Source organism: Diabrotica virgifera, chromosome 5 (assembly GCF_917563875.1).
Source record: "Diabrotica virgifera virgifera chromosome 5, PGI_DIABVI_V3a".
NCBI classification, from domain to species: Eukaryota; Metazoa; Arthropoda; class Insecta; order Coleoptera; family Chrysomelidae; genus Diabrotica; species Diabrotica virgifera.
The window spans coordinates 205140877-205156396 of record NC_065447.1 but is presented as its reverse complement, the minus strand read 5'-3'; the positions used below and the strand labels follow the sequence as shown (position 1 = coordinate 205156396).

Genomic DNA, 15520 nt, shown 5'->3' with positions numbered 1-15520 from the left:
TTGTGTGCTGAAGGTTTGCAACGACTGCAAATTCATACACGCATGTAAGCAGTGTTTAAAACACATTTTTTGCTTATCCAACTGCCAAGAAGTGGTGCCTACATTTTAAAAAGGGAAGAGAGGGGTCGAATGATATGCCTTGACCACGAGTACTGCAACAACAGACAGGAATGTAGTTTAGATCGCGGAGGGTAAATACTTCTTGGAGACTACCAAGTCACTCTAAAACATGTGCTACCAATCTGATAGACCAAGGTATCACGCGGTACGAGCTGAGCTGGTATATACATTGTTAAAGAATTCTAGAATGAGTTATGAATAAACGGAAGATGTAGAATAAGCTAATTGGCTTAAGTTGGACTGATTTATAACAGATGGCCTTCCAAAAAAATCAACTTGATCAACTTCTGTTTTAAAAACATTATCGAGGTATTAATTTTCCTTGTAAATTGCAATGTGTGGATCAGTAATTCGAATATTAGATATTGGGTAACGTTCTTGTTCCCTGGGGTGGGATAACCGAGATGGATGTGCAAATATGTGTTTGCAGCATTATTAAATAATTTTCAGTTGAATTCATCGGTTCATTTATCCTACACACTGGTGACACCCAATTCCGTAAAATATCCTGTAAATTCCAGGATTTCCTAATCCTTTACATTTTTTTTTGTTCATCCAATAATTATTTATTGTGGTGTAAAGGTTTGTATTTTCTATGGTTTGTCGAAAAAACCTTAATAAACCTTTCCTGTCAAACAGAAAACTTTTTTCCGAATGGACAAATACCTGGATATATATGGAAAGTCTATAAATATTATACAGAAGAGTCGTATATGTCGAATTCTACAGAAAATATCCAACTTTTTGATGCTAAAAACATTGATTTTAAAATTTGAGTTCACTTCTTGGGACCAACTTTTTTATTCTTTAGTACTTAAATCTGAGGGAAAAAATAGTGCCGGCGTGACACCCGGAACGAGGGTAATTGAAGGGCTTGGTGCAATAACTGTCCACATGCACATTGCATAGTTTTGAGGAAAATGTTCATAATATAATATTAACTTAAAAGATGATGCATATTGTGAATGTGGAGAACTAGGTACACCAGAACATATAGTGTTACATTGTGAAAATACTATAGAAAATGAAGAACACAGAGAAATGAGAAGATGATTAGAAAGAATTGAAATAAGAGATATATTACAAAATGAAGAATATTTTGAAATATTAAACAATCTCACACAAATAATATCTAAAAAACAACAAGAAATCTATAATAATAGAAGAAGACAACCAATAATCCAACCCTGATGAAGTTGAGTAAGATAAAGTTAAAATAAATAAAATAAAATATAAATTCAAAAATAGATATTTACAATTATAATAATAATAATTCAATATAAAATAAATAAATAAAAATAATAATTCAATACATAATTCATAAAAATAAATAAAAAAAAAACTACCAACTCTCTTCTGAAAATAGAGGGACTGTCTTTATAACTTAGAAGGGAGTTGATAGTACCAAAAATATTTTAAATTGTTTATTTAAATTTGTTTGTTATACGTAATTAAGAGATTATGGCAAATTGTTATTGTAAAAATAGATTTAATAGTTGAGTAAAAAATGTAAAAATATAAAAAAAAAAAAATATCTGTAATCCCATCAGGAAAAAACGACCTGGATTAGTCACTAGAGGCCAGGTCATATGTATAAATAATAAATAAATAAATAAATATTGATCCTAAAGACTATGCTATTAACATTTTTGGTACAATAACTGTCCACATTGTTCTACATTGAATTTCTCACAGAGTACATGTATGGCTTTTGCTCCACACTGCACGGAAACCTTTTTGAAGGCAAGAAATTTCATACACTTAATTTCAACAAAAGTGGTCTTTGACCGGTTCTTGCACCAAGCCCTTCAATTATGTCTTTTTTGGAATGGTTTTGGAGTGTAAAAATGAGTGGTTTTAGAGTGGTTTTGTGAGTGTAATATCACTGGACAATCTGTTCAAAAGCACTTACAAACCTTCCCAAAAACAAAACTGAAACCCTTTTTGTATATTTTTAAAATAATGTTTTTGCTTTTCTCTTCATTTTTAATCTACAGGGCGAGTTTAAGTATGGAACGGCCCAATTGCCTCGGAAACGACTTGCACCATGAAAATAGATCTAATTATGAGATTTCGGTTAGGGTATACTTATATTAATGATATTACACGTTTCTTGTTGACTTCTACGCATATCACAATATCCTAATATCATTAAAATCTTAATTAGTTATTTTTCAGAAATACGACCCGTTGTGACTTTAAATAAACACCTTCTTCTTCTTCTTATTATACTTGTTGTAGATCTGTCGATCTGTTAATTCAATCAATCAAGACATGTCATTTTACCCCCGTTTAGGCCTTGGCCTCTTCAGGGTGAATCTGTGAATCTGTTAATTCCAACGTTGAAGTATTTCTTGAGAGGTAGACTGCCAGCTATCTCTTCATCTTTTTGGTGGTCTCCCCGGTGGACGCTTGCCAGCTGGTTTTCCTTCTAGAGCAATTCTTGGTAGTCTGTGCTCCTCTATTCTTTTTACATGACTTAACCATTCTCTTCGTCTTTGTCTACCCCATCTTACTACATCTTGCACGCCACATTGTTCCCTGATGATGTTGTTTCGTATTCTATGCCTTCTTGCCTTTTCTGCTATTGCTCTTAGTGTCAAAATTGCGGCTGTTCGTAGCGTGCTTTTGGTTTTATTGGTGTCTTCTCTTGATTCAATGCCTTAGATCATAAATAAACACCACCAATACTAAATTATTAACAGTAACAGTCATTGTCATCTAAATATATTATTTTAACTTCGGCGGAGGTAATGTAAAGCTAGAAGTAACCCAATAACCCAATAACCAAATTATAATAGTTAAGTATAGGAACCATTACATGAAAAATAATCAGCATTTCTTAAGGGCTTCAAAAGGTAAACAATATACAGGATGAACTATTTAAAATAATAAAGTTCATTAAATTTACAAAAAAAAGTAAGATCTGACAACAATGTAAATATCATCATAATATCGGCCGCAAGTCGTTTCCGGGATAATTGAGGCGTTCCATACTAAAACTAACCCTGTAGATTCAGAATAAAGAGAAAAACAAAACCATTATTTTAAAAATAGAAAAAAGGGCTTCAATTTGTTTTTTCAAAAAATTTGTAGGTGCTTTTGAACAGATTCTACAGTGATTTTAATTCACGATATTTTTACACTCCAAAATCACTACTTAATTAAATTTTTTAATTTTCACAAAAATACGTGATTACTTGATTACCCTTGTTTTGGGTGGCGGCAATATTAAACTATTAATTAATACAGCTGTCTGCTTTACATACAGCTTTACAGCTGTCTAGTGGTCCATAAATCCATTTCTCTTTCATTTTTTAGATCGGACTATTGGGTTTACAAATGATCTGGACTAGGGATGCCGAACTGGCTCTAATGCAGGCGAGACATGACAAGAAAGTTATGCCCGACACCAACAACAAATTCCTGGAACTTCTTAACACTCTCATCGATCAAACTACGCGAGATTTAACCAAAATCGAAAGAACGAAGTTTGAAACTCTGATTACTATTCACGTTCATCAGCGTGATATATTCGATATTTTGGTACGTATAAATTATTCCTGATAGATTGACAATAAATAATTCATTTAGATTAGAAAGATACAGAGAGATTCTGTTGTGGAAATATGATTTAAATAATAGGTGCTTTTATTATGTTAACCTTCCGATGACCAACCTTTTTTTGTTACATGGATAACCAAGGCGGGGAAAAATGACCCCAGGTCAAAAATGTCAAAAATGACAATTAACAAAAAAATTAATTTTTTTTTAATTTTTTTTTTATTTTTTATGGCATGAACTTTATGTCATTCAGCCAGTCACAACATGAGTATTAGTGTCATGTGTAGTGTGTATGTTGAGTAAGTGTCTTGTTACTTTGCAAAGTCGACGTCATTAGCGTAACACTACTTGGAATTACACATAATAGACGGTATTTTACTAAACATCAACTTCAGAATATATTTTTTATTCGTAAAATATAGGGAATTTTTTTTATTTTAAAATATGAGGATATCTAGAATGATATTAAAGTCAAATAAAAAAATAATGAGTTCAAAATCGAAAATACTTTTGAATTTATTAAAGAAAAACTTACGCTGGGGTCACAATTTCCCCCGCTTGGTTATCCGAAGGTTAAACAAGCTTAAAATTTTTAATAATATATTATTGTAATAATACATAAATCACTTTTCTTCTATAATTAACTTCTAATAATTAAGGAGGAGGGGTATATCTTTCTGTTCTGAGTACAATATACAGTAGGGTGGTTCGAAAAAAACTTTTTCTTTTTTTCAGATCGCTATAATAGTGCACAAAAGTTGCCATTGGTATAGACGTGAAAAAAGCACTAATTATTTTTTTTTTATTAATTTGTCTTCCGGTCGCGCAAAGCCATCGAAGTTAGCAAAAAATTGTGAAAAACCTTAATTTTTCATATATTTTTTAAGCAGACCAGATGGTTTTAATTGTGTTCCTATACCATGAATTAACTACTAAAAGTATGTAAAATCAATATGTATGCACTTATTATACATTTAATATCTTCCGGTCGCGCAACATGATACAAAATGAGTGAAATTAGTAGTTTTTGCAAAATTTCAAAGTTTGACTGTTTAGTACATTTTAATCATCCGACTTTTAGAGATGCTATAGTTTAATTCCATTGCAATAATATATTTAAAATCCAAGCATATAAGATAAACTTTGATATTCAAGTGGAATTCTGTCGCGCAGCTTCGTCAAAAACAGCAGACTACCGAGAGGCGAGGCGAAAGTGACGAATGACAGCGAAGCGCGTGCAACCACAAATAGAGATACATGTGGGAAGACCTCTACAATGGAGTATTTGTCTTCTCCATTACAACGAACTGCCATTCCGCCACCTTTTCCAACACTTAGATGGAAATACAACAGGCCCAATAGGATATTCCGGACCGATTGGAAAGGCCCTACCTGATTGTGAAAAACTACCAGTTGTTGATTTTAATCCTATTGATTGTGAGATTCCAAAAGTTTACAAGCGTATTCTTAGCAAGGGCCAATTGTAGGTACTTGCTTGAGATATCAGAAGTCATCAAGTCAGGACACTGTTCAGAAGACTTTGTAGTACTTGATCCTGGCCCAATGTCACATTCAAGATGGCTTACTACTGCAAACCGAGTTTTGCGTTGCTGCATCAGTGTGTCAAGCCCTTGTGAAAATCTGAGAGAGATTGTCACATTAATTCTTAAATGTTATGTGCCTATTTGGTTTGCCATAAAAAGAAACCACAAATTCACAAACGGTCCTAGAAACGTTTACAAAATCTCTGAATCTACAAGGTACTTACCAAAACAGCTTCTTCAAATTGTTGATCCCGTTTTACAACGGAATGCCTACTTTGCCCATCCCGAAAATTTACTTTTGGCTATGGTAACTGATGAAAGAAACCATATCCGAGAGCTGGGCTTCAGGCGTATCATGAAGGCAAAGCATTTTCTGAAAGCAACTCTATCAGAATTTTTAAACCAACAAACTTAATCTTTAAAGTCAAAGAGTATTACGACATTACACTGACTCCTCCTCCACTGTTAACAACATTGACTAAGGAAGAGATAAAACAGTATGTGAGCAATGACTTCAAGCTGTTATGAGTATAGATACTTTCCCATGCAGTTGAAAGATGCGTTAAGCTAGTGACCGAAGCTTCAAGTAAAGTGTGTGGACACAGTTCCAGAGACGGCTATATTAGAACCACATTATTGCACCGCTCAGCGATGCCAACTTTGATATTGGGCCAGGATCACGTACTACAAAGTCTTCTGAACAATATCTTGACTTGACGACTTCTGTATCTCAAGCAAGTACAATTGGTCCTTGCTAAGAATACGCTTGTCAACTTTTGAAATCTCACAATCAATAGGATAAAAATTAACAACTGGTAGTTTTTCACAATCGGGAAGGGCCTTTCCAGTCGGTCCGGAATATCCTATTGGGCCTGTTGTATTTCCCTCTAAGTGTTGGTGGCGGAAAAGGTGGCGGAATGGCAGTTCGTTGTAATGGTGAAGACAAATACTTCATTGTAAAGGTCTTCCCACATGTATCTCTATTTGTGGCTGCACGCGTTTCGCTGTCATTCGTCACTTTCGCCTCGCCTCTCGGTAGTCTGCTGTTTTTGACGAAGCTGCGCGACCGAATTCCACTTGAATATCAAAGTTTATCTTATGTGCTTGGATTTTAAATAGATTATTGTAATAGCATTAAACTATAGCATCTCTAAAAGTCGTATGATTAAAATGTACTAAACAGTCAAACTTTGAAATTTTGCAAAAACTACTAATTTTACTCATTTTGTATCGTGTTGCGCGACCAGTAGATATGAAACAAATGTATAATAAGTGCATACATATTGATTTTACATACCTTTAGTAGTTAATTCATGGTATAGGAACGCAATTAATACCATCTGACCTGCTTAAAAAATATATGAAAAATTAAGGTTTTTCACAATTTTTGGCTAACTTCGATGGCTTTGCGCGACCGGAAGACAAATTAATAAAATAATAATAGCTAGTGCTTTTTTCACGTCTATACCAATGGCAAGTTTTGTGCACTATAGCGATCTAAAAAAAAAGTTTTTTTCGAACCACCCTAATATACAGTCACTTTTGTGCAAAGTAATTCCATTTTTTTATCTTCAATTTTGTCCTGTATATACTTTACTACAATCTATCAAAATATATACTTATACGTGTTTAATGACTATATAATAAAACATTCGACAAAGTACGACATAAAGAATTAATGCATGTTTTGAAATCAAAGAAGATAGACTACAATGACCTCAGGATTATAACGAATTTATACTATAAGCAGCGAGCAAAAGTTTGTGTTAACGAACAGCTGTCAGAGAAAATTGAAATGAAACGTGGGGTGAGACAGAGATGCGTGTTGTAGCCAATTATTTTTAAGGCCTACTCGAGATCCTGAAAGAGATCCTGAAAAAAGCTCTTGATGGTGAAACAGCTAGAATAAAGGTAAATGGAGTTCCCATTAACAACAATAAATATGCGGATGACACTGTCATCTTAGCCGAAAATATTGAGGATCTTCAGAGGCCGGTTACTAGAATAGCGGAGTATGGACAAGAATACTGGCCAACAGTGAACGTCAAGAAGCTAAAATTTATGAGAATATCGAAAACTCAAAGAAATAACGAGAATTTTTTCATAAACGGATCCAATGTCGAACAAGTAGAACGATATGCATATCTTGGAACAATGATCAACCCCACAAATGATTACTTCCAAGAAATCAAATCAGAGTAAAAAAGGCTAGAGCAAATTTTAACAAAATGAGAAAAGTGCTCTGCATAAAAGCTTTGAAGTTGAGCTAAAAGGTAGGTTTGCTAGCTGCTACGTTTTCTTGACTTTGTTTTATGGAATGGAAGCTTGGACCTTGAATGTGGTATCAATTAAAAACTGGATGTATCATGTGAATGTACAGAAGAATTATGTAAATATCGTGAACAGAACACGTCACAAACAAAGAGGTTCTAAGAAAGATGAATAAAGAAATGGAAATCTTAAATACCGCCAAAACAAGAAAATTTGAATATCTAGGACATATTACACATGAAAAGAGATACAACTTGCTCCAATTGATTATGCAGGGAAAGATTCAAGGAAACAGAAGCATAAAAAGACCCAGAATATCGTGGCTGTGCACAGGGCAGCTTTATCCATTAGGCAATATAGGCAGTTGCCTAGGACGGCACATTATGAGAGGACGGCAAAAATACTATACAAAAATATTTGTATAAAAAAATTATGGATCTGGGTTCTGTCAACAAAGAGTATGAAGCTCTTTCAAATTACTTTACCGCAAGGAAGCCAAAAAATTGTGCCCAAATTAAATTTTAATGCCCAATTTCAAAAAATAGTAATGAGATGAAAATCCACACATTCTATATTATGATCGATACTCTGATAAGATACCTGAATAGACGTCTGGAATCTTATCGACTTATTTATCAAAATTTTCGTGTTATTAACAGGTTTGCATGAATGTATTCACTTAAAGCGTGATTTGGATACCACAATAAAATCACCAATTGAATATCTTAATATTTAAAGAAGAGTTAGTGCAGTCACTGAAGGTGGATATGAGCTATTACCTCCGATTTTGTTGAACCTCCATCGATTTTCTTGAAAATTATTTTATTAAAAATATCCCCAGAATTCGATAGAGTGACAAGTTCTAAGCAAAATTTGTTACATACAGTTATTAAAATTTTATTACACAAAGATTTTAAATTCTTTTGAGAAATATGCATGTTTTTAACAGATTTTTCATTAATAACTCAAAAACTATAAGATTTTACAAAAAAGTTATTATTACCAAAGTTGAAGCTAATAAAAAATGAAATAAGCTTCTTATTGGAAAAACCTTTCAATGTTAACTAAAAGTGAGTTATAGGTATGTAATTGAATGTAGGTATATGTTTTTCGGCTAGTACCCAAATCCAAGTATTCAAGCTTAAATAACGGGAAAATAATGCATTTTATATAAAACATAACCTTCTTAAACAGTTGTCAAAGTACTTAGAAATATCTATCAAATGAGCCCCCGAACATGTTGATAGCATTAAAATTTATGCACCAAATATTTTTCAAAATTTATCTTTTAAAAATTTTTCCAAAAAAGTTATTTTTATTTTAATAACTCCGTTAATTTTTACGATATCACGTTTGCCTAAAACCTATTTGAAAGTTAATTTTAATGGCTATTAAACCACGTTGAATTTAATCTTTTGAACCCCTTACTTTTTTAAAAATAAAAGGTTAAATGGCCCCAGTTACATGGTACTCGCAGAAAAATTTAAGTTTTAAACGTTTCTATTTCGGTTATTTTTTACCCTACAGAAATAGTAAAAAGGTAAAATATTTGATACAGTAAAAACTAAAATTTGGTTATACATATTATATCACTTTTTACGTATAATGAGTATTTTTGGAGTTATTATCAAAAGAAAATAAAAATTACGATGTTAAAAATTCTGATTTTTTTAATAGCCCAATAAATGACCGTTTTGGAGTGTAATTTCCAGGGGCAACTCCGAATTGCATGAAAATTTGGATTTAGGTTCTACTTACCCTCCACTTTAAAGTTGAATTTGTGCCGTTGGTTGCTTTTACTTGGGGGGTGACATTTACCCCTTCCCCGGGGCTGAAAAATGCGTGTTTAAAATAAGGCCGGAAATAGATAAATTGACTTATTTTAAGCATCTTTTGTTCTATAAAGTTTTTTACGTAAGTCAATACTTTTCGAGTTATTCGCGATTTAAAATATTGATTTTTCGACAAAAAAACTACATTTTCAGACCGTTTTTCCCAAATAACTCAAAAAGTAAATATTTTATCGAAAAAAATATTTTTAGCAAAAGTGTAGCCTATAAAAAAGCGAAAAAAATGGTGTACCAGTAAAGTCTACAAATTGAGTAGAAGCAAAGTTGTAGCTCATGAAAAATACGTTCTTATTCGTCTAATTCCAAATCTAATAATTCAACGCGAAATCACCGAAGAAAGATGCGTTTTTCGGGAAAACCTTATTAACATTTTTAAAGTATCGAAAAAAATCTTATTATTTGTTTTTTACAAAAGTTTACAGCATCAAAACTAAACGAGTTACACTGAAAAAAAAAGTTGGCCCCTTTTTTTTGGTAAAAAAAATCGTGAAAACCTCCCTCTATTTAGCACCCTAAATGAAATTAATCGTTTGGCTTTACCATCTATTTTAACTGTATGTGTATTGTTTATATGATCTGTAAGTTTGATTGGTTTGAAGTGCTTATTTTTGAAAACATTTGTTTTTTTATTAAAAAAATTTTTCTAAAAATTTTTGAAAAATTTAATTTTTTCAAAATAACTTAAAAAGTATTAGTGATAAGAAAAATCTTAAAGAGTAAAAAAATGTAGGTTTTGGTATTATAAATATGCTAGTTTCATTTTGTTTCTCCGTAAGACAAAAATTGGTTAAGATATGGCTGTTCAAAATTTGCATACACTCGTGATTAGTGACCCCTTCAAGCTTTCTCAATTATATCCCTTTCAAAAATAAACACTTTAAACCGGTGAGACTGACAGATGATATAAAAAATAGATAGGTAAGTAAATTGTTTGTAAAGCGGTAGCGATTAATTTCATTTGGGGAGCTAAACACGGCGAGATTTTCAGGATTTTTTTACAAAAAATAAAGAGGGCCAACTTTATTTTGTGCGTAACTAGCTTATCTTTACTGATAAAACTTTTATTAATAATGAAAACAAAGCTTTTTATAAACACTTATAAAAGTTTAAATGGGTTTTCCCCGAAAAGTGCTTAATTTTTCGGTGATTTCACCCTGAAATATTCGATTTGGAATTAGACGGATAAGAACGTATTTTTCATGAGCTACAACTTTGTTTTTGTTTGATTGATAGACTTTGCTGATACACCATTTTTTTTTGGTTTTTTATAAGCTACACTTTTGCTAAGTTTTTTTGATAAAATATTTACTTTTTGAGTTATTTGCGAAAAGCCGTCTGAAAACGTAGTTTTTTTGTCGAAAAATCAACATTTTCAATGGCAAATAACTCGAAAAGTATTGACTTGAGTAAAAAACTCTATATGACAAAAGTTGCTTAAAATCAGTCGATTTATCCATTTCCGGTCTTACCTTGAACGTATGTTTTTTCATCCCCGAGAAGGGATGACGGTCACCCCCCAAGTAAAAGCAACCAACGGTATAATTTCAACTTTGAAGTGGAGGGTAAGTAGAACCTAAAACCAAATTTTCATGCAATTCGGAGTTGCCCCTGAAAATTACACGGTATCGCCGAATTTCCCGTTCATTTACTGGGCTATAAATTACATCTTTTTTTCAAAAATATGCATTTTAAACCGTTCAAAATTGTTAAAATAATTACTTATGCTAATAGTTAAAAAGAAATTCCTCTAAGGATTACTATAAACTTTTAATTTTTGTGGAAATGGCGTATGTTTTATTTTTCACTTTTTCCTAAAAAGTAAAGGATTCTCTTATTTTTATTATAACTTGCTTAATTGTGATGCTATTAACTTTTACTGCAGCTCATTTGATAGGTACTCCGAAGTACTTTGACAAGTGCTTAGCAGGTATATTTTATAAAATGCATCGTTTTTCCGTTATTTAAGCTTGAATACTTAGATTTGAGTACTCATCGAAAAAAATATACATTCAATTGCCCATAACTCACTTTGAATTAACATTAGTTTAGTTCTTTAAGTGAGGAGTGTATGCAGCTTTTTTTTTTGTTCAATTTTGGAAATAATAACTTGTTTGTAAAAGCTTATACTTTTGAGTTATACGTGAAAAACAGCTTTAAAACATGCATTTTTTTACGAAAAAATAAAATTTTTGATCTTTAATAACTCAAAAAGTATTGATTTATATTAATAACTTTACAGTCGGAAAAATGAAAGAATACCCATGAACGAACATATAAAACACGCTGTATTTTCCTGCCATCGTATCACAAAGAAAATTGCCCAGCGCAAGTACATGTAATAAGAATTATTACGTGTACTTGCGCTGGCCAATTTTTTGTGTGACACGGTGACAGGAAAATACAGCGTGTTTTATATTATGTTTGTTCATGGGTATTCTTTCATTTTTCCTACTGTATATAACAAATGTTGCTTAGAATTTGTCTCTCTATCGATTTATGGTATTATTAAAAACAATTTTACCTCTGACAAGGGGTGGCATCCACCACCACGGTAAAAGCGCAAGTTGGCATCATGTCACCTTTATTCCTTGAGGTATCCTCTAACTACTCACCAATTTTCATGAAAATCGATGGAGGTTCAATGAAATCGGAGGTGAAAACCTGCAGTGACTGCACTAAGTGGATTGAAAGATATTTTCCCTAATTTTGACATTGCTTTGCACATTTATTTGTGCATCCCAGTTGCCAGCGTGACCGCTGAAAGGTCATTTAATTTTGTCAAGAAAAATTTTTTTTTGAAAAGTCTCTTTTTGAAAAGAAGTCTCTGATGTGCAATTTTTGTGCAAATTTTTGTCTCTGATGTGGAAATTTCTGCAATTTTCTTTCGCAAAAATGGTACATGTTTGAAGGGCGGCTACTAGAGAATTGCCTAGGGCGTCAATTTACCTAAACGCGGCCCTGGCTGTGCAACCTGAGAGAATGGTACGGATGTACATCAAATGAACTTTTCAGAGCAGCCGTCTCTAAAGAGAACCCTTTTTGATGGTCAGTTTTATTTGAAATTTTTATATCGATAATATTCTTAAATACGCTGGTTAAAGCTAAAGTGATTTCTTTGATATTGGGTAATGAAGTAAATTTTAGGTGTACTTGGGCTGTATGTGGTGTGCTGATTTATGTTAGTGTGATCTTGGACCACTTTAGGTAGTGTAAAACAGGATTTTTTTCATCAGTGTATGTGGATAAGAGTTATCAATAAATAGGTTCTACATAATTTTTTTATATGAAACGATTTTTATGATATTATAATCACTCTATTCTTCATTTATTTTACGAAATTAACTTTTTGCGGTACGAATACATGAAAAGGATACAGTGTCAAGACAAAATTTTGGTTTACTTCAATCTGTAAAAAATCACAAGAAAGAAATTTTTAAAATTTGTTATTAGTCCAGGGCGCATCTGTTTTGAGATGGACGTTGAGAGGTGACTCAAATTTTTTTGCAGAAATTGTTTGAAAATATCTCAAATAATAATATTTATTGTTTAAATAATCAAAATGTCAAAATATGAAGGAAAAATTCGACTTTGTTAATGGTTTTTTGATTATAACTTTAAAACTATTCATTTCTGAGAAAAGTTGTACTGACATAAAAGTAGCGTAATTAAATTCCCTACAATATAAAATTGGTAACAAATTTATAAAGTAGTCACCCTTGTTGCAAAATAGCAATAATTGCGAAAGAAGCCATACAATAACAAGTATTGACATTTTGCGTTTTTAAACCATTTATGCTACACTTAGGACCTTCATATATTACCCAGAAAATCTTTATGATATAGTAAAACAACACTGAAAATTTCATTAAGATCGGTTTAATAGATTTTGCAAAATAAATTTTGCAATCCAGCTTGTGCAAAAAAAATCATTTTTTTTTTAATGTTGCAGGACTAATAAACATTAATTTTTGGTGCTACGCGCAGGACAGCGGTGTTCGATTCACACAAGTTGATTTCCACCAAAATTTCTTCCAATATTTATCTAATATATTATTTTCTTACTCTATATTTTGTTGTATTTTAATATTTTAATTCCACAAAAATCAAACTAATTTTAGCTGTCCTGCGCGTAGCACCAATAATTAATGTTTATTTAAAAAAATTCCTGACGCCGCGATAGTCAATCGATTATAATTTTGCAAATTGAAAATGAAAGGTACCGTACACTTCTATACGTAAAAAAAGTTTCAACTTGCTATGTGCTTTATTTTCAGTGCTGTAACATTTTGAAAAAATTAATTTTTTTGCGAAAGCTGGATTGCAAAATTTATTTTGCAAAATCTGTTAAACCGATCTTAATGAAATTTACAGTATTGTTTTATTGTATAATAAAGTTTTGGGTGAAATATGAAAGTCCTAAGTCTAGCATAAATAGTTTAAAAACGTAAAATGCGAATACTTGTTTTTGTACGGTTTTTTCGCAATGATTGCTATTTTGCAACAAGGGTGACTATTTTTTAAATTATTAACTAATTCTATATTGTAGGAAATTTGATTACGCAACTTTTATGTCAGTATAACTTTTCTCGAAAATGAATACTTTTAAAGTTATAATCAAAAAACCAAGAAAAAATCGAATTTTCCCGTCATTTTTTGACATTTTGATTATTTAAACAATGTTTCGGACCTTTTTGAGAGGGTGGGTAACTCAAATATTATTTTTGCACGATTGATCATTTTTGACTGTTTACCATGACAGATTTTACGTCAGTAGGTGACATTTACTAGCAACTCGACGGTAAGTAATCCAACTCGACGGTAAGTAATTCACTTACCGTCGAGTTAAAAAATCTCTTAATTTTAATTTATTTTTTGAAAGAATAAAGAAAACTAACGAATTATTTATTAATATTGAAACTTATGGTACAATTTGTTAAATTATTTAATGAAATCCCACTTGTTTGGGCTATGGTTTCACTTCTAACAGAAACTCCTGCAGAATCGCATACATTAGTAGTATCCAACATTTTTTCTCTTCAAATACGCGATCAAAGTTGAAAACTTGGAAATATCAATGCCATCATAAAGAAAAACGGTGGATTTAATCATTGAATATTCTGCCCAGAGGCTTCCAGGAACTTTCAACTGCATATGTCTTTGAACGAAATATGCCAATAGAGTCTTTTCTTCGATTCTTAAATTCTTGCCTTCGCACCATTTTTTAAAACTTTGGTAGGTATTTTGATAACGGATTTTGGATTTTTCGGGAATAATTGCGGAACACCCTTCTTCCCAAGCCCGTTCAATTTCTTCAAATTCACTTTCGATCATATTTTAATTTATAATAATCAAAATTGTACTTAAAATTATTGACAACTAAATAAAAACTCAATTCTCCATTGTTGTTATGCACCCTAGTTATTACCTAACAACCAAAGTATCTATCTTGATAAAATGAATTAAACTATTCAATATGACGAAAATGTTTAATTTTATAATTTATAATGGTATCAATCGTGCAAAAAACGTTATAAGCATGTCGAACGTTAAGGGTAACCGATCTCAGACAATAATTGGAGTCGTCGCTCCGCTCCTCCTCCAAACAATTGTCTTCGATCGGTATAAAACCCTTACCGTTCTCCATACTTAATATACGATACTTGAGATATTTTCAAGCAATTTCTGCAAAAAAATTTAAGTCACCTCTCAACGTCCAAATGTACTAATATTTTTACAGATGCGCCCTGGTCTATATCTAAAGCTGATGGATTTTTGGCAATATTTGATTATACCTCTCTTCGGTTTAATATCACCAAAAATCAGAATATTTCATATTATAAAATTTATATCCTTGCCTTTTAGATATTCTAATATTTCTAAACAAATCTATTTATCCCTTCAGCGTAGTACAAATTTCATTTAAATTGTAGATATAGTACGATGAATATGGGATAAAAATAGTTATTTATGAAACAGTTCGTGAAGTATGCTTTTTGCGAACGCACGCGATGTTTAGAGCACGAGCGACAGCGGCGCGAGTGCTATATATCGCGTAAATTCGCAAAAAGTACTTCGCACACAGTTTCATACAATATTTTATCTACGATAAACAAATAAAAAACTGTAACTCTTCGTCACTGGAATTCATTTCTATTCTACAATTTTTAGAAC

At 31.9% G+C, this 15520-nt stretch overlaps 1 protein-coding gene across 1 annotated transcript in view; it reads left to right on the top strand.

Moving 5' to 3' along the window:
- LOC126885269 (dynein axonemal heavy chain 5) overlaps positions 1-15520 on the top strand; it is a 356025-nt gene that overhangs the window by 136773 nt on the left and 203732 nt on the right. The window contains exon 25 of the mRNA XM_050651757.1: positions 3442-3666. Coding sequence (XP_050507714.1) covers positions 3442-3666 — 225 coding nt within the window. The remainder of the gene's footprint in view (positions 1-3441; positions 3667-15520) is intronic.